Source organism: Acomys minous (assembly GCF_964271855.1).
Source record: "Acomys minous genome assembly, chromosome: 4".
Lineage (NCBI taxonomy): Eukaryota > Metazoa > Chordata > Mammalia > Rodentia > Muridae > Acomys > Acomys minous.
The window spans coordinates 8,837,571-8,858,369 of record NC_140486.1 but is presented as its reverse complement, the minus strand read 5'-3'; the positions used below and the strand labels follow the sequence as shown (position 1 = coordinate 8,858,369).

Here is a 20,799-nt window from a genome sequence, read left to right as displayed (position 1 = left end):
TGCACGTGTGACTGCTGCCTGATTTCCTGCTGGTCAGCAAACCTGCAGCCACATGAAGGCAGGTGAGTCTTTTCAGCACCGTAGACTCACCCCAGCTCAGGCCCAGCCCTAGCAGGCATTGTGTGGAATATTCCCGAATGAACAAACACTGAAAAGTAGACCGTAACTGTTGACGGTCCTGGTCGTCAGTCTCGAGAGGACAGCTGAGGGCTAGGGACAGCTGGAGTGACAGAATGATTGCACAGCATTGCTGGGAAACCTGGGTCTGATTCTTAGCACCACCTAACGCAGGCATGGCACACGGCTGCAGTGCTAGCATTGGCCTGTGGAGGAGGGAGGATTAGTTCTCCAAGGTCATCTTTGGTTATGTAGCAAACTCAAGACCAGCCTGCGATCCTGACGTTTATCCTGAATGAAGAAGGAAGATGTACCTTCATTTTGACTCTGTGAAGCTGCATTGTCCCCTTAGACCAGGGTGCTAATGCTGTGTGCTCAAGGTCATGTCCATGCAGGAGCCAGTGTACCCTAAAACCATGCCTGGGACCAGCAGGCCAACTTGCCTGGTGTGCTGGACTTCTCTCCCAGAGATCCTTAGGCCAAGATTCGCTCCTTTGTTGTTTTGTGTCAAAATATTTTTGACCCAATCGGAACCACAGGGCAGATTCAGCACCGAGTTCCGTTGTTCTCACATATTGTAAAGAAGTTCCTGAATTCTTAAAGCCTTTTTAAAACATCACTTCTCTTTGGCTTTACCTGGTCTTTCCGTCTGTGGCTGTGGCTGTTTTGGTCTGCTGTGTGTGTTTGCTCACTCACGGATGCCATTTCTCGTTGCTGTGAATATTTTGGGTGAGTGTTCTTTGTGGGGATTTCCAGGGCTCATTTGCAGGCCCTGTAGGAGAGTACCTGTGCAAGGCGGAGCCCATGAGGGCAGGTCTCGCCAAGAGAGGCCTGAGGGAGAAGGGGCTGTAGAGCAGGGCCTTGGTACAGCTCAGCCCTACAGGGTGGGGCCTCGCAGGACAAGGCCTTGTAGGGTTGGGGCGGGAGCAGCCTGCCGAGGTGCAGGACGGATTTTGCTTGGTTACGGGGTTATTCTTGTGTAGAAAGATGGAAGAGCTTTTCATTTATAATAAACCTAGTTCAAGATGGTGAGTCCAGCCTCTGCTCTGGCCTTAGGGGGGGGGAGGGGGAAGGGGGGGGACAGAATGAGAACCACAGGGGTCCCTCCAGGTGTGGGGGGGTCTTCAAGGTGCTCCCCCACCCCTTCCCACCCAGTCCAGAGTAGTTGGTGGCACAGTCAGGCCCTTTCCCCTCTCTCAATTACCTTGCACGCCCCTGTACCTCTGAGAGGCGCTGGGCTGCTGGGAGTCCCTCTGTGAGGTGCTAGAAGTCTCTGGATCTTAGGTGGTTGAATCAGAGTTTAGTTTCTAGGCCCTGCATGCTGGAGAGGAAAGAGGCCCGACCCCAACGTATCCAGGCCGAGGTTACACATGGGCATTTCCACACCTGTCTACTGTAGAGCCCTCCTTGACCAGCTGACCTCCGCCATCTTATTCGTCTGATGCTCTGTTGGGTATCCAAGTGAGCAAGAGCCATTCCAGCTAGCCCAACATCCCTTCTGCTCCATGGCTGCGAACAAAAATACAAGGAGAATAATCTCATTCAGAGAAAACCTATCTAGGACTCTCAGAGGTAGAAAGGAAGGAGGGTAGTGAAAGTGGCACTCCAGGCTACAGGGAGCCAGAGAGGGTGTTCACAAGCAGGCAGCATTTCAGCCGTCTTGGGCAATCCGGACATTGTGAGCAACACCCTGTCGCAGATGTGAGAGACAGATGAGGCCATGGTTTACAGGAACAGTCTGCTGAGACCAAAGCTAAGGCTACCGGAAAAACAGGGCCAAAGAGCAGGCCACAGGTTGGGAGTATAGACTCCTTCCTGGAGAAGCAGCTGTGGAGAACTCGGAGCCTGAGCCATCCCAGGCAGAACCAGCTTTAGGGGGGGGGGGTGGGCTGACACAGTGCTCTATCACATGTGACTCTGACAACCAGAGTTCCCCCACTTCTGTTTTTCCCATGATTCTTACTGGCTCCTAACTCACTGCAGAGTTGGCTATTTTCTCCCACCTTCTGTAGGGTACAGGTGTCCTGAGGGCAGGCATTTCCTGGGCCCTCTCATGTTCTGCATGTGTTGGCTGGAATCTGTGCACAAATATACCTGAAGAATAGTCATTGGAAGCCGAGTGTGGTGGCGCACACCTTTAATCCCAGCACTTGGGAGGCAGAGGCAGGCGGATCGATGTGAGTTTGAGGCCAGCCTGGTCTACCAAGTTAGTCCAGGACAGTCAAATCTACACAGAGAAACCCTGTCTCGAAAAACAAAGAATATTCACTGGATGAATGAAAGCAGGGCTATGCGGTGCATCATTTCTTATTTGATCATCCAGTAAATCTTTTTTGGATGCTGTTGTATCCTTTAGTGGTTAAAATGGAGACTGTTTTCTTGTGGGATGCTGAAGCACAACACAAGAAGAAATTGGTCCAGTGAGTAAGCTCCTACATTTGTTTGAAGTTCAAATAAAGAAAAATGTAGTCCCCACACCCCCCAAAAAAGACATTCTGTGATGGTGTCCTGGCTTCCCTTCAGCCCTATGGCCCAGTACTTCCTGAGCTGCCCTTTGATGATGCATCCTCAGGTGCTCTCTTCCTAATGTCTGCTCAGAAGGCCAGAACTGTGGCAGAGCCTCAGAGTTCTCGAGAGAGTCCCTGTGTATGATACAGGCCACAGGTCTTGGTGAACTGGGGCTGCCACCCGAGTTGGCCAAAAGCAAATGAATATGCCACGGTGATTAATTCACACCGTTTCCTTCTTGGGTAATTCTTGGAAGCAAAGCCTTTTTTTTTTTTTTAAATTTTATTTTATTCAGGTGAGTACCCAGTGCCTTCTGGCAGCTAGGAGGTACAGCTGTAGTCACTTGGCTTCGTTTCTTATTCTTGAATTTACAGTTATTCTTTGAAACATTGCCTCTTTGGTTTTGCCAGCATGTTGGTTGGCATGTGGCTTTGGAAGGGTAGAGAATTTGGGAAATTCATGTGCACCCACCAGGGCTAGTGGAACCCATTGCCTGTGAGAAACGTGGACCTGCTTCACAACTTTCACAACTTTATGACCTCCTAAGCCAGAGCCAGCTTACAGGCTTATATTGACTTTTTGGATTAAAGCTCATTAGTAGACTTAATTCATTAGTTCAGTAAAGGCTTCTCGTCAATGGTGAGTTAGGGCAGTTCCTGCTACTTCCTAATATAGATTAGCTTTTTAAAACATGTGACTGCTTGGGTTTGGCAGGTCCACCTGTCTCAGAGCCAGTTCTGGCTGGTATAGACTGTTCATTGACACCCACATCTTCAGCAAACTTTCACCAGCCAATATGAGACAGATGGCATCCTGCCCAGTGGCCACCGTAGGAAGCCAGCAACCAAGTAAAAGTAACCCTCTTCAGGTTGAAGAGCATCTGTAATGGGGTATCTCCTCCATACACCATAACCCCGGGCAAAGAAACGTTTTCACATGCTGCAGCCTTATGGATAGATAGTTTGCCTCTATTGTTTAGAAAAGAAGACTGGGTGAGATGGCTGGTGCCTTAAGCCCAGGATTCCAGAGGTGGGTGCAAGAGAGTCACAAGTTCAAGACCAGCCAGTACTGTACACCAAGACAGTGTTTAGGGGGAGGAGAGGGAAGGAAGTCATGCAGTTCACATGTGTTTACCCTTCTTTGCATACACTCTTTTGAAGACCACATCAAAGCTGCAATCATTGATTGCCTGAGGAAGAGGACATGAGTGGCAGGGGCTCCTGAATCCCTTTTGAGTTTAGAATTATGTGCCTGTGTCCCTACTGAAACCATAAAGAAAAGCAAACCACATACTACGTGATCTTAATTTTAAAGAGGTGTGCTTGTTAGACACACCTGGGAGAGGCATTCCTTGGCCATATCCATTGGGCATTTCTGTATGGCATATGAGGTCTCCATCAGTCATGCATCAATGGAACCCTTGAGAGCCAGCCTAGACTGAGGTTTTGCTCCAGCAGGGACACCCTGGGCTCAGACACACATGAATCCTGTGGTCTCCAGGATGTGCCTGGGGGCAGCACCAGATACCAGAGTGCCCTTCTTCAGAAGGTTTCTTCAATGAAACTGGTTTCTGTGAGTTTGCCCAAAACCATGTCTGGTTATAAGGCACGCTCTCGATGGTCTGTCCCCCAAGCAGGCTCATGTCTGGTTATAAGGCACGCTCTCGATGGTCTGTCCCCCAAGCAGGCTCATGTCTGGTTATAAGGCATGCTCTCTATAGTCTGTCCCCCAAGCAGGCTCATGTCTGGTTATAAGGCACGCTCTCAATGGTCTGTCCCCCAAGCAGGCTCATGTCTGGTTATAAGGCACGCTCTCAATGGTCTGTCCCCCAAGCAGGCTCATGTCTGGTTATAAGGCACGCTCTCAATGGTCTGTCCCCCAAGCAGGCTCATGTCTGGTTATATCAGTCATCTTTAAAAACCCTGTCAATTGGCAACTCAGCCTCTAACTCATGAACCTAAGGGGCCATGTTTAGATTGTTTTCTAAACCACTGTTTTCTATAGTGAGAGAAATACATGCGTTGTCGGTGACCAGTGGCCGCAGCTAATGCCTCAGAAAGAACCACAAAGTGAGAGCCAAGAATTAAGGGCCCCACTTCCAGCCAGTCAGCCTGGAATCAAGTCACTTGGTGGCCTTGGTAGAGTCTCTCACGCTCTCTGAGCCATCACTGTAGTGGCTTGGAGGCTTCCCCTGAGAGGCAGGAAGCTTACAATTTAATTGAGGCAATAAAGCTAGCTGAGCAGACTTGAAGAATGAACACACCACATTGCTGACGGTAAGACCCATATGAAGATGACTCTGCGTTTGACTATATAGTAAATTTACATATCCTTCGAAGTATCAAGAAAAATAAAATCACAATAGTGTCTTTTAACTCGGAAAGTAGGGAATTGCAGTGGCAATGGTGATATGTCTTAAATAATGAAAATAAACGTAAATGACCGGAGCCCTATGACTCCAGAAACACCGTTTGTATAAACTTAGTTTCTGAATTAGAGAAGACCAGAGGAACATTTGCAGTGTGGGGTCAGGGTGGAGACAGGAGTGTGAGGGAAAAGGCAAGCCCCACCCTGTCAGAGCACCTGTCCTCTGACCTCCTTTCCGTTCAACACCTTAGGACCCATTCAGACTGGAAAAGCTGGCCTTGCCAGCTGAGCTGGCCCAAGCCTCACAGGCCATACCTCCTTCCAAAGCCCAGCAGTCACAGGGCCTGGCCTTCCCTGATCTTTTAACAGCACAAGTTTTCTTTTTCTTTCTTTCTTTTCTTTTCTTTTTCTTTTTCTTTTTCTTTTTTTCTTTTTTCTTTTTTCTTTTTTTTTTTGTGTGTGTGTGTTTTGTTTTGTTTGTTTTTTTCCAGACAGGGTTTCTCTGTGTACCCCTGGCTGTCCTGGACTCACTTTGTAGACCACGCTGGATTCGAACTCACAGTGATCCGCCTGTCTCTGCCTCCCAAGTGCTGGGATTAAAGGCATGTGCCACTACGCCCAGCAATACAAGTTTTCTTAATCACAGGCTGACAGGTGCTAGACCCCCAGTCTCATGGGGCCTCCTGTTTACTGAATCAGAACCAGAGCCTCTGTGTGGGGTGCCTGTCCAGCGCCTCCCTACAGACTCCCATGTTCCTAATCATAGCTTCCAATGAGCCTTTCCAATTGGCTGTTTTACAGACATAATCTTTAAGGTGAACTCTTCTAAATAACAGCCATAGACACTATAATTAATATGGAATGAAATTCACACCTATAAATTGTAAAATTCAGTGGTTTTTAATATAGTCTCAGAGTCGTACAGTCATTACCACTATCTATTTTTAGAACACGTTCTTCACCCAGACAGAGCCCTACTCTTAATTTTTTTTGCCCTTCAGCCCACATCATTTCCATAATACACTTTTTATCTGTACTGATTTGCCTGTCCTAGACATAATGTCTAAGTACAATGTGCAATAAATGGCCTTTCGTTCCTGCTTTTTCTTCTTAATATTTTCAAGTTCCTTGATTGTTGTAGCATACATTGATGCTTCATTCGTTCATCACTGAACAAGTCTAGATATAAGCATATAACATGCGTTGTATGTATGCCCTGTCAGACAACTGGACACATGCTGCTTTCACTTTGAAAACAATGTTGCTATAAACATTTGTGTACAAGTTGCTTTGTCTTGTTTGTTTGTTTTGTTTTGTTGTTTTGTTGTTGTTGTTGTTGTTATTGTTTTTCGAGACAGGGTCGCTCTGTGTAGCCTTGACTGTCCTGGACTCACTTTGTAGACCAGGCTGGCCTCGAACTCACAGCAATCCGCCTGCCTCTGCCTCCGGAGTGCTGGGATTAAAGGCGTGCGCCACCACGCCCAGCTTGTTTTTTGTTTTTGCATAGACACATGTATTTATCTCTTTGATTATACACCTGGGAGGGAAATGGCCGTTCATGTAGCAAATCTGTTCAACACTTTGAGGAACTGCCAAACTGCTTGCCAACCACGAAACTCTTCCAACACTGTATGAGGCTTCATACTCCTCCACGTTTGCACTAGGATGGTGTGACCATTTTTTCTTAATCATAGCATCCAAATAGATTCGAAGCGGTCACTTATTAGCTGGATTTCTACTACCGCCACAATATACCTGAGGCAAATCACTCAGAGGAGGGTTCACTTTGGCTTGTGATCCTGGAAGTTCTGATCCAAAATAGTGCTCTGAGCCTGTAGCAAAGCAGCACTGATGGCAGGAGCACCTGTCAGGGTAAACCTCTTACCCGATGAGCCAGAAAACAAAAAGAAACATCTGGGGTCTCCTGAAGGGATCCCGCCCGCTCCCCCCCCCTCCCCCCAATGAACTAAGGAGCCCTCACCAGCCCTCACCTCCTTCCGTTCAGTGGCCCTGTGGAGGACCCCCTTCGGAACCATAGGAGTGACTCCTATAGTCTTTTTCAAGGTTGAAGTTCACTAGTAAAGAGGCAGTGCATGCCTAGGTGAAAATGCAGACAGCTGGGAGAGATGTTGAAGAAAGGACAGCCGTGTGCTCTCCGGAGGACTCGGGCTTGAGAAAGCGGCCCCAGGCTTTTTCATCCACATCTCCCCAGTGACTGGCAATGCCAAGCACCATCTGCTCATGTGGTAACTGGCCATCTGTAGACCTTCTTTGGAGAAACAACTATTCCAGTTTGTTGACCTTTTTGTTGTTGTTGTTGTTGTTGTTGTCGTCGTCTTTCTGCTGCTGAGTTATGTTGTTTTGTTTTATTTGAGACAGGGTCTTTCTATGTTGCCCTGGCCTGGAGCTCTCGCTGTAGACCAGGATGCCTTAAACTCACAGAGATCTGTCTGCCATGCACTGTCCTGCCAAGGACATAAGCCACCATACCTGGCAGCATGTTGTTGAGTGTTTAACATTCTTTATATAATCTTGATGCAATCTCTTAATCAGGTATCTAATTTGCAAATATTTTCCCCATTCTGTGAATAACCTTTCTATTTCCTTGATAGTCTCTTTTGATGCACGAAAGTTTTAAATTTAAATGAAATCCAGTTTGTCTAATTTTTTCTTTCGTTGTTTATGCCATGGGTATGATATCTAAGTAATAATTGCCTAACCCATGTAATAAACATTTGATCCTATGTGTTCTAACAATTTTAAAAATACCACCTCTGACGTTTACTCTGTGCTATGGTCTGAATCAATTTTCTTTGTTTTTTCTTTTTCTCTATTTTCTTCTTGGTTTTTTGAGACAGGGTTTCTCTGCATAGCCCTGGTTGTCTAGAACTGCTCTATAGACCAGGATGGCCTCAAACTCATGAAGATCTGCTTGCTTCTGTGTCCTGAGTTCTGGGATTAAAGGCGTTTGCCGCCACCATCATCAGCCACACACACTAGGAGTCCAACTCCATTGCTCTCACGTGGATATTCAGTTGTCCCAACACGAGTTGTTGAAGAGATTGTTCTTAATAGAGATCAACTGGTCGCAAGTCAAGTGTTTTGTTCCACGTGTTTGTCTTGATTCTGTCCTGTCAGACTTTGGGTCTCTGTGACAAAATACCTGCGTGAGCAACTAAAGGAAGGAAGATTTACTTCAGTGCAGCACTTCAGTCCACCCCCAGTACAGAGTACGTGGCAGGCAGGGCAGCTCACATCACAGTGGCCAGAAACAAGAGCGTGCATGCCTGTTCTAGAGGGTTCTTCCCTCCCAGTAAATGTGAGCACAGCTCGTGGCATGGGGCCGCCCACACTAAGGCGGGTCTTTCCCCATTTAGTTACGTGTCCAGAGTGTGTTTTAGTAACCTCCTAAGTCAGTGGTTCTCAACTTGTGGGTCACAACCCCTTTGGGGGGGGTCAAATGACCCTTTCATGGGGTCACATACCAGATGGCCTGCATATCAGATATTTACATTGCAAGTCATAACAGTAGAGAAATTATAGCTATGAAATAGCAATTAAAATAATTTTATGGTTGGGGGGGTCACCACAACATGAGGAACTGTATTAAAGGGTCGCAACATTAGTGGGGCTGAGAACCACTGTCCTTGGTTCTTGATCCAATACAATTGACTGAAAGTCATCGCAGGATTAGTACCACTCCAGAAATTCTGAAGTGAGGAAGTGTGTGTCCTCCAGATCCATTTTTCAAGATTGATTCCTTTGCATAGTTTGTGTCTTTCACATGTCCAAACACTTTTAGGACCTGACTTGCCACTTACCATTCTCAAGCTGCCGATTTTGATAGGGATTGTTTGATTCTGTGGAGCAGCTCAGACAGCACTTCCATTTTAAGGAAACCAAGTTCAATAAGCCATGAACATGAATTTGTATCTTCTTAAATTAGTCAACAATATTCTGAGCTTTCACATCTTTTATGTACTTTATTTCTGAATATTGCATCCCTTTACTATGCTATTAGTGGAATTGTTTTTTTAACTTTATTTCCAGATTGACTGTTCATTGCTATCCTATAAAAATAAAATTTGTTTTGGGTAGTGACAGAGTGTCTTTAAACTGTACTGAACTTGTTCATCAGCTCTAGGAAATTTTAGATAAAATCTGTCTATGAATAGAATGTTAGAACATCCTCCTTCTCGCCTTCTTGTCTGTTCTCAAATGTGAAAGTGAATACTCATGATTTCTTCTGACTGCTGGGCAATTAAGCCATTAACTACACGGTGAGCTAGGATTGTCCTGGTTTGTTGCGTTTAGTTCGGATTGTTTCTCACGCTGTGATGATCTTGTTGCTTTTGGTCTTTAATAGTGTATATTACAATAGCTTATTTTCAGCTGTTAACACCACTTTTCATGCTTATAGTTCACCTTGCTGGCCCTGGTTGTATAGTTCTTTTTGTACATTAATGGCTATGGATTGCTGCTGTTTTTAATAGATTTTTGTCCTCTTCATGCTGAAATTTATTCTGATGCTTTTTTTGTGTGGTGGGGGAGGAGGTCATCAGGACAAAATTGGCCTGATCAAATAAGTTAGGACGTGTTTCCTCATACTTTTTTGAAGAGTTTGGGAAAGCTTGTTATAAATTTTGTGGTCATTTGGTAGAATTCATGAGGGAAGGCATTTAGGCCTGAAATTATCTTGGTAGGCGTTTTAGAAATTAATTCAATACCCTTGTTATAAATTACTCTGGGTTTCTTTTTAAAAATCTTTTCTTAAATCTGTTTTAGAATGATGAACTATACCCACATTCACACCCATATAAAGATTAGAAGCTAAGGTTTGCATAGGAGAGAGAACATGCGGGATTTCCCCTTCTGACCCAGGAGTGCTCAATATAGTATTTTCAATACCATCCATAAGACCTTAGAAAAGGAACCATGAAATCAAACAGGGGTAAGGTGTAAGGAGGGGAGGAGGGAAGTTAACGAAACACATAGAGCCTGGAAATGAAAAGCTGAGCACCGAGAGCGGAAGGGTGTGAGCAAGGGGAAGGGACGTGGTGTGAAGAGCAAGAGCATCAGCCGACACAAGGTAAAGGTGAAACTGCCACAAGGAGACTGCTACTCTGTAGACTAACATCAGAATGCTTCAAATCGTTTTAGAACCATTTTAAATTTACAGGAAAGTCGCAGAGAGGATGCCGAGGACTCTCAGCAGACTCCTTCGCTCAGTGTGGGACATCTAATGTTATTGTGGTTCGTTTTTGCGATGAACAAGCCAATGCTGATACAGCATAATTAGCTGAGCCCCGTACTTTATTCAGATTTAGTTTTTCCCTAGCGTTCGTTCTAACCTAATGTTCCAAGATCTCATCCAGGAAAAACCATGCCACTTACTTGTGATGCCTCCTTGCATTCCTTTTGATTGTGATAATTCCTAAGGCTTTCCTTGGTTTTGATGACCTTTTTTTTTTTTCCCTTTTGAGGACCACTGGGCAGTGTTTTACAGGATGTCCCTTGATGGCGATTTGTTGTTTGTTGTACTTTTCATCATTAGGCTAGGATTGTGACTGAATAACAGAAAACCACAATGGCAGTGTACCATTTCTACCCCTCATACCAAGAGTCCTCGCTGGCCACGGGACTTGCCACTGTTGATGAGAATCATCATGCGCACACAGAGAAGTGCGTCCAGATGCCCCACTGGGAAATCACTCCCCTCCTCTTCTATACTGTACTCTTGGGAGCCTATTGCCTGTATGTAAACGATGGTGAACCATGCTGCCCCGCCTTCAGGATGATGTACCCAGATAATGTATTTGGTATTCTTCTGCATGGAAGCTCTGTCTGCCCACTTGTTTACTCTGGCATCTGTTTGTATCAGTGTGGGCTCGTGGGTGTTTATTTTGTGCTATTTTATTTTCTTGCTCAGATTGTCCTGGCTTTGGCCACTGGCACATTTCCCAGTTGGTTCCTGTCTCCTTCAACATGCTCTGTTTTTGTGGGGTTTGTTTTGCTTCCTGGCTTTCCGTTGCTGTGAAATGGCCAGGCTCATCTCCCATGTTCCCTGAGCCATGTCCTAGCTCTCCCGGGGATCCAGGTTCCTTATTACAGTGGCCATTGCTGTTGGGTCATTCCTAAGAACCAATGACAGCAGCATCCTCTCATTCATGACCTGAGTGGTTTGGGTCTTCTTTTCTCCCTCTACCTAAAGGTTTTGTTCATCTTTTCAAAGACCCAACTTTTTGTTTTGTTATTTTCTCTATTTTTTTTTCTCCCTAAACTCTGGTCCATTTATTTCTGCTTGCTCGGGTTAGGTTTGCAGGTTTTTGGTTTCTAGTGACAGATGTTTATTTAAGTTGATGGGCTTCCCTTTTAGGTTTTTAGAGCTATAAGTTTCCCTGTGCACCCTGCTTTAGTTACATTCTGCAAGTTTTGGTTTAATATATTTTCATTAACCTCTATATGTGTTTGGATTTCTCTTGTAACTCATGTGTGTGTGGTATGTTTGTGTGTAGGCGTGGTTGAGAGGGAGCTGGGGCAGGAGGATGTCTACCTTTATCACTCTCTGGCTTATTGCCTTAAGACAGGACCTCTCCCTGAGCTGGAAGCTCTTCATTTCAAGAGATGGAGGGAGGAGAGATCAGATGGGCGAGATAAATGGCAGATGGTAGGTTAGTTGAAATAATATATATAGTGTATGTATCTCAACTAATATGTATATCTCCTTTCCTAACTATATAATCATCAAGTTGTTGTTGTTATTGTTGAATATCTGTTAAAGGGAATTGAAATGCATTTCACTTTTAGGAGAATACACCTTTTTTGAGACAGGTTTTTGCTGGGTAGCACAAGCTGCCCTGGATCTTGTGGTGATCCTCCTGCCTCAGACTCCCGAGTACTAGGGTCAGAAAATGAGCCACCATGGCCAGCTAAGGATAGTGTACTTTTCTTTTCTGGTCTAAGAACTTCCTCTGTCCTCTTCTCTCAGTGCTTACTGTCCTATTGCAGAAATAAAGACAAAGGCCACCAATGAAGTTAGTTCTATCAAAATGGTGGAACCACAACTAAGAAGTTACACACTGTGTTTCCCAGTGACAAGTCCTCTTCCTTTAAGTAATACATGATTCTTTCTCTTAGTTAACAGTTTTCATAATAATGAATAGATTCCCTAGTACTCTCCAAAAGAAAGTAACAATCTGTGTTTTTCTAAGCACTTGAGTTTACACACATTAGAAAAGGTCCCATCCCCCATGGGTAGATAGATGGCTCAAGATACAAATGAGCCGTGGCTGCTGGGAGATTACTCAGGCCATTTGCTCCTTTCTTTGACAGTGACGCTTCCGGAAAGGTGACCTTCAGCTCATTACTGTCTTTCCATGTGCCTAGAATGGATTCCTCCAGGGGAAAGGACACTGCCTGAGTTGAGTGCTGCTGGGAGGAGGGGCTTGCAGTATTTCAGTGTATACTAACTTGCTTGCTGGCCTAGCTAGACCCAGCAAAGCAGTTTTGGGAGGGAGTTGTGTGTCTGTGCACGCATGCACGTGTGTGTGTGTGTGTGTGTGTGTGTGTGTGTGTGTGTGTGTGTGTTAATGTTATTTTCAGTTTGCAAAGTGGGACATGCTCCAGAGATAGGACCACTGGGACACACTTTTAATCCCATCACTCAGGAGGCTGAGGTAGGAAAATTTCTTAAGTCCATGAGTTCAAGACCCCCTTAGGCAACACACACACACACACACACACACACACACACACACACACACTCCACTGTAAGGGGGAGGGACATGGGCATATTTTAGATGCATTGTAATGATCACCCTGAATAGTATATGTGACTGAAATGAGCCAGCTATGGTGTCATACTTCTGTAATTATCTCTCACCAGGCTGAGGCAGGGAAATCAAGAAGTGAACTCTGGCTATTATGAATAAGGCAGCTATGAACATGGTTGAGCATATGTCCCTGTTGTGTGGTAGTACATCCTCTGGGTATATTCCAAGGAGTGGAATAGCTGGGTCTTGAGGAAGCCCTATTCCCATTTTTCTGAGAAAGCACCAGATAGCTTTCCATAATAGCCAGAACTTGGAAACAACCTACGTGTCCCTCAATAGAAGAATGGATAAAGAAACTGTGGTACATTTACACTATGGAATACTACTCAGCTATTAAAAACAAGGAATTTCCAAAATTTGTGGACAAATGGATTGAACTAGAAATTGTCATAATGAGTGAGTTCACACAGAAGCAAAAAGAGCTAAATGGTATATACTCACTTATATCGAGACACTAGTCCAAGGTGTACGTCCCCATGAAAAACTGTACCTACCAGAATAGTGGGTAAGAGGGGAGGACATCCTATTGAAACTTTAGGTGTGAGAAGCCTGGGACAAAGAGGAAATGGAAGGATCCAGTGGGTCCTGGAAAACTATAGGCGAGTCTGGGCCCTGGGGTCCTCTGCAAACTGTGGCGACAGCCAAGGAAAAAATAGGCAGTAAAAACCTTGAACCCCTACACGGACTAGCCGATGGACATTCTCCACTGTTGAGTGGAGAAGGAGATCTAACTTTCACACAAACTCTGGTGCCCCATATTTGAACATGTCCCTTGGACGGAGATGCCTGGTGGCACTCAGAGGAAAGATAATAGGTCACCAAGGAGAGACTTGATACCGTATGAGCATATTCAGGGGGAGGAGGTCCCCCTCAGACACAGACTTAGGGGAGGGGAGGGGAGTAGTAGGGGGGAAGTGGGAAGAAGGGAGGAATGGGAGGATACATGGGATGGGCTAACAACTGAGATGTAATATGTATAAATTAATAAAAATGTATTAAAAAAAAAAAGAAGTGAACTCTGTAGGCTCAATTTTCTTAATAAATATATTTTATTACGAACTTATTTACCGAGAGTACCCCACTTATAACTCAACTAACTTAAACAATAGGAAAAGAAGATTAAAGAACACAATAATGAAGCCGTAAGGATATCAGTTCTGAGGAACAATTCTCCTGACGCAATCAGCAGGATTTCTTCTGCTGGAACCTGGAACATCCAGAACCAGGAAACTCAGCAGGAGCCAGAGCCCTGAAGCCTTCCCTCAAGCAGTTCTCTTTAGGAGAGTCTCGAAGTGGAGTGATGAACAGCCAAAACTATCCCAAGTTTCCAAAAGGCCCCGCCTCTTGTTTTTGGCTCACATTTATACCTCCCCTCAGCATTTGTTCAAGGATGTTTTTCAGCTGCTTAATAACCAATCTCTCCCACGTGGTGGTTCGACTTCTGTGCCTGCTCTCTCACAAGTCTTTTCTCATTCCCCACTTGTGATCTAAACAAAAAACATGTTTATCTCTCCTTCAGAACTGAGTCCAAATTGATCTACCTAGCAAGACCCTGTCTCAAAACCAAACAAATAGGAACAAAACAAAACAGTGGCAGATGTGAAGAGTGGCCGCTGATGGGTTGTCTGTGCTCAGTGAATAGTCACACACATGTGCATGTGGCAAAGGAGGAGGACATAAAGGGGCATGGTATTAGGAGGGAGGCTGGAGGGGTGGGAGGGAAGATTTAGGCTGCATGTGATCAAGATGTATTATATACACGTACAAATAAAATTATATATAAGGATGAAGTTATAAAAGAATTAAAAATTTAAAATTCAAACAAAAATATGAGTGATAGAATTTACCTTTTAAAAGTTCTAGATTGAGTTATTATAATGTTTATCAAATTATGTTGACAAATAGCTGTAGGTCATCCAGAATAAGTATCTTACAAATCCTTATTTAACAAAAGGTATTTATTGCTCAGTGACCAGGAAAAATGTCTTGTTTACTGCTATAGATGTCAACACACCAGCATAAGCTTTGTTTTCATAAACAGCACAAATGCTATGGAAGTGAAAGTCAAGCCAGGGAGAGTAGAGGCTCCTCAGTGAGCACTGAGCAAAGGGTTCTTTGACCTCTCCTGAGGTCACATGCCAAAGGCCAGTCAACCATTAGAACCAGTTAGTCTATCTGCTGCAAGTTCAGTGTGAGCAATTTCTAATGATAAAGTAAATAACAGGAAAGCCCTTGGCATGCAAGATTTATTATCTGGTCATTAGAGCCATGTGGGTTTGTTGTTGTTGTTGTTGTTTTGTTTTGTTTTGTTTTGTTTTTGGAAGGTAGAAAAATTCTTTGCATTACCAAGAACTCTATGGCCTTGACTTGCACCTACTAAACCTTTGTTCAGAGGGCCCTTGTTTACTCTGATGGTAAGTGGAAAATAAAATGTTTTTTTAATAAAATTTTTAATTTTTAGATACCTTTTCACATCTCTGCTGGAGATGTGAAACACATACAATTAAACACATATAACAGGCTCTCTGATTGAGTGGCAACCAGTCACATGGTCAAACACAAACCGAACTTTCTTCACCTCATGAAAGGTCTGAATTCTTTTGTCTTTCCAAATTGCTATGGGAAGGTACACATTTTAGGAAAATAGTGAAATATACATTAAATAGTGAAAAATACATTGAGCTGCATGCAGAATGGTTGCCAAGTGAAACTGAGATGGGAACCTTGTTGGGGAACTCGGGTGTTCGGTGTGTGAGCTTCTGCATGCTGAGTCTGCAGTGAGGGGTGTTGTGTGCAAGGAGGAAGGGTGTTCCCCAGGTGAGTGTACAGTCACCCAGCTGCTGAGGATACCCAAACAAGGACTGGACGTGAGGGAACTGCTCCCGGGGTTTCATTACTCATCATGGCAGCCTTTCATGTCTTCAGTGGGAAGCGAGGGGCGTGCTCGCACAGACGGAAAACATGAAGGCTGCCTGCTTATAAAATCAGTGTCTTATGGTTTGATTGGGTAAATAAGTGGGATGAAATCATATAGAACTTGGGTTGTAGGCTTTATCTCTTGTATCTTAGAGTTTTTCAAGCCCTATGAATGAAGGCCAGAGTGCTCTACCCTGGCTGTCATCTGCTGATGGGCATCCTTTGTCAGCTGCTGAGAAGAAAGGACAGACTTGTCTGAGGAAGGGGAACTGGGGTGAAAGAGTTTAATCTGCACCTCTGACACCAGCAGAGACAAACAGAGCCCTTTCATCGGCTGTTTCCAGGGTGTTGGTCATTTGTTAATGTGACTAGCCAGGCAGTAATGCTGGGCTATACTTCTTCTCTACTCAGTGTGCGGGAGGGGACATCGGACTTCTGACTGCCACTGAATGCAGCGTTTGGCCAGCATTTTGAATTGTTCCTTTGTTGTGTATCCTGGGCAGTGTGGGTAGGTAAGAGGTTGGCTTTGTTTTATGTGACCTGCATGAAGTGGGAACAGCAATTGCTTTTCAGGCAAGTGGGTCTTTCACACAGATCTCTGGAAGTTGATTCCCTTAAGCCACTGGTCCGCTCTCTGTGGCCCCAGACACTAGCACTGGTTACTTCTGGGAACTTAGTAAAATCATGAATTCCTGGCACACATCCCCAAATCTGAGAACTGGTAGGTGATTGTTGACACAAGCCTCAGTGCCTTGAAATGATCTGCCCATTGGTCCAGATATGATAGCCGTCAACATTTAACCCTTGTGTACTTTAGAGCCCATTTGTTTACCTCTGAGTTATACTGAAGACTGTTCTGAGCTAAGACTCTCAAGGCCAGACTGACTGTGGCCGTCAGTCTTGTAGCCCTCAGGAAAAGGGCCACATGTTGTCCTCCAGAGGTGACCTTCATGGACAACTAGCTCTGCAGAAAAGAAGTTGGCCCTAGGCCTTTGTGTTTTTGGAGCCACCAGTTGATGTCCAAGAGTAGAGGGTTATACTCTTTTGAAAGGAAACCGGTTCTTTTTTATTTCCCCCCTATTATTCCTTTCTGCGTTGTTTTTGCAGTTTCATACAGTATACCATGCACCCTGACAACTCCTCCCCCACCTCTCTCTCCCATTCCTGTCTTGACTGTCCTCCTCCCTGACTGACGACTTTTGGGTTTGTTTTGTGACCCTTTTAGTTTAAACCATCTGTGCTACCATTAGATTAGAAGTGTCCATTGAAGCCTGGTGGGGTCACCATTGGGGACACAACTGAAGGCAAAGATGCCACTGTTGCACAAGTAGGCACATTTTGTCTGGCAGGTTGGTGTCGGAGTTTGTAAGATTCACAGTTAATGCCTTTTCCTCCCAGCACCCTCCATGGCATCTTTATTTTGTCCCCCATGTGTGGATCATAGCTTCAGATCTCTAATTTGTTGTGTTTACTTGGAAGCCAGGAAACTAATAAGAGGCCTGTGTGGGGGTTGGGGGGGGGGTTACTTAAAGGAAGAGAGTCGAACGTAAGTAATTTGAAAATCAATTCTGTGAGTCCAGGGAGGGATAGAAAACATGGGAAGGATTAATCAAAACAAAGGGAGTTTTTTTCTTTTTTAAGCCATCTAAAAACCTACTACCTTAAAACCAAAGTTTAAAACATACTTTATATTTTAAATAGAATTAGAGTTGCTCAGTCATGAGACCACAGCATGGGGCTGCTCATGGCCTCATGGGGACTCAGTTATCACGTTGTTCCATAAGCACACTGTACCTTCTCTCTGACTCTCCCCTGCACTCACTTACCTGTCTCTTGTCTTGTAGTTTGGGGCCGAATTCCGAAGGTTCTCCTTGGACCGTCATAAGCCTGGGAAGTTTGAAGATTTCTACCAGCTGGTCGTGCACACACACCACATCGCTAACACCGAAGTGACCATTGGCTATGCTGATGTACACGGGGACCTGCTGCCTATCAACAATGACGACAACTTCTGCAAGGCGGTCTCAAGTGCAAACCCCTTGCTTAGAGTCTTCATCCAGAAGCGAGGTAAGAGGGAACAGTCTGTTGGTATGGGACTCTGATATTCAGTTTTCTGGCCTGTAGTAGTGGACTTTCAAATTAATTGTCGGATCAATATTAATTGTTTAAGGGTCTTAAAAGTAGCCACACCGCCTTTTCCATCTTAAATAGCATCGACCTCTGCCTTTTAAAAATGTAAAAAAAAAAAAAAAAAAAAAAGTAATACAAATACTGTCAGTCTTTTATGAAGAATAAATAATGCTGATATTTTTGGTACTTTAACTAGAGGCAAGTAAATTCAATAGTAACAAAGAGGCTTTTGTCAGGATCTTAAGAATTGAACTTGAAGGCCCTAGTTAGTGTGCATTTTTCACATCTTTGTAAGACCAAGGGAAATAATAGCTTTAAATAGTAACTTTGGTTAACTTTAACCTCTAAAATCCTAGCATTGTTGTAAGCAAACACCATTTTGTACTGAAATAAGTTGCTGACACAGGTAGGTAGATGTTGAAGGCAGGGGTGGGGGGCAAGGGGTGGGGGGCAAGGGGTGGGGGGCAGGGGGAGTTGTGCTCTCCTGTGAACCCATCCTGCCTGCCTCTCAGAAGTGCATTTCAGAATTTCTTTCCTCACATCTAAGCTTGGCAGAACCTTGTCATTCAAAGCTGTTATGCTAAAGGCAAGAGCCAGATGCAGGGAAAGCTTAGAAGCAGGGCAAAAAAAAAAAAAAAAAAAGTAATCAATTTATTACCCTCTTCTTCCTTGGGCAGACCTACTTTGAACGCTGTGAGCACTGGTTGGGAGGAGGGTCTCTTTCCTCCTGGAGTGGATCACTGTGTACAGTGTGCGCAGACTCAGGCACCAGCGAAGACCCCTGTACAGCCACACAGTAGCAAACCGTGGCAGGTGATAAGGGCCACGCCATAGGTGTCTTTACCCCAGCACTCTCTCAGTATCATTTCTTTTTCTGAGTAGCGGCATGGCCCTTACAAGGCTGGCTTTCCTAGTGCGAGCACATCCGTCATCGGAGCTCAGACCCATCTCATGAGCTGCACAGTCCTTTCCGAGCTTCGTGGGAAGAACCAGAGGAAGCCACTGCAGTGTGCTTAGTGAGGAAATGGAAGAGCCGAGGCGTGGAGCTGGCTCTGGGGCTCATAATGGCTGGCCAGGCCTTCTGTGTCCTGCAGAGTGTCTCTTAGTGTCGTTTGCAAAGTGGGGGTGATGGTGGCACTACTCAAGTGTTAGTATGAAGTAACACATTACATGCCAGAGGACAGGCTGTGGCCGGTAAACATTCATTTGCTTTCTTCTTACTTGTAGTGATGGGGGCAGCAGAGTCCTGTTCTCTGGTACAAAATCAGAACGCGCTGACATGTGTGTTACAGTAAGATCTGCGTAACAGGAGAATGTGCATGACGATGCTCAGAGAGCAGCAGAGCTGTCCCTTCCTCCTAGTGATCAGCAGACACTATCAGGACTCTCATTTTCCCTACAGCCCTTTGTGGCCTACAGCTGGTCCTGGTGTAAACACCTGCATCCTGTTAGCCCTTCCTAGAACCCTACACCGCCCCCCATCACCACTGGAACATCCATCTATTGACACTGCCTTCTCAGGAAGGCCAGTTTCAGTCTGCTCTAATTAGCTCGTGCTTTCCTCAGCCCATCTGTCCTCTTCTTTTCTCTGGATGTTGCCTATTACAAGTTCTTGGCTACACCACAGTGACCCCAGCTCGTGGCTTCACTCACAAGGTTCTGGGGAGTTGGCACACAGGCGATAGGCCTTGCTACCCATCATGAAGGAAGCTAGTGTTTTTATCCTTCCTGGCAGTGGAGTGGGAGCTCTGAAGTCACAGCAGAGGCCGGCTTGAGTGAGGTACTTCCCTCACCATGGAGCTACTAAGCCTGCAGTGGGGCTGCATCAACACCCACCTCAGCTCAGGTGGTGGCTTCCCCCTCCAGCCTGCGAAGGTCTGGCACCCTTTCAGTATTATTTATTATTTTTCCTCTGCCGTGAGCAGCAACATGGCGTTTGCAAAGCTGGCTTTTCCAGTGTGAGCACATCTGCAATATGAGCTCAGGTACTTCTCAAGGGCTCCACCATCCTTTGTGAGGTGGGAAAGTAACATTTTCTTCCTGGACTTTTGTTGGATTCCTGTATCTACGAACTCTTGGCTGGGCTGTGTGTACCAGCCTGGCCCCTTATCACACCTTTGATAGCTCAGCGCCTCCTTGTCACCTCCTCATGGGGTTCTGACTGGAGTGACTGTGTGTCTGTGGACAGCTGGGCACCTCTGTCTGCAGGACAGACTTGCTGGTCTATAACCATGAGTATCAAGTGTTCATGGCGTTGGGCTGGAGAGGCCAGTTATTATTGTGCCATCCTTAGGGTGCTACCACAGCCCCACCCAAGGCCAATTCCCATATTGACACAACTTTTTAAAAAGTGTGTGTATGTGTGTGTACTCGTGTGTACTTGTAGGTTGGTACATGTGAGTGCACTGCCCATGGATGCCAGAAGACAGTGTCAAGTCCCCTGGAGCTGGAGTTACAGGTAGTTGTGAGCAGCCCGATATGGGTGCTGGGGATCAACTTCAAATCTACTACAAGGCAGTAGATGCTCTTAAATGGGAGCCATCTTCCCATCCCTGACTGACAGATTTTTTTAAGTAAAAAAACTATATTACCATCACCAATGAAAAGTAAGCATTCTTCATAAAAGTTTAAGTAAATCCATAACTATGCTTTAAACATTTAATCTGTCACTTAATGATAATTTCTTCCCTCAAGCCACACAAGTACATAACAATAAAATGACAAATGAGTGTCCCTTTCAACTCCCAGCCCAGCTCAAGTGTGTAGGTACATGTCCACATGAGGACTTGTACACGCAAGAGTGCAAGAACTGATAAACCCAAGAATGCACTTGCCAGTGAACAAATGACCAAGTGTGCATACCCATGCAAGGGAGTGCTACCCTGCTAAGTACCACCTCGTGGCAGTGGAGATCAAAACGGGATGCTGA

The 20,799-nt window shown here is 45.1% G+C and overlaps 1 protein-coding gene across 1 annotated transcript in view; it reads left to right on the top strand.

Moving 5' to 3' along the window:
• The window catches only part of PARD6G (par-6 family cell polarity regulator gamma), a 62,821-nt gene that overhangs the window by 13,020 nt on the left and 29,002 nt on the right, over window positions 1-20,799 (top strand). Inside the window, exon 2 of the mRNA XM_084779564.1 lies at window positions 17,585-17,807. Coding sequence (XP_084635690.1) covers window positions 17,585-17,807 — 223 coding nt within the window. The remainder of the gene's footprint in view (window positions 1-17,584; window positions 17,808-20,799) is intronic.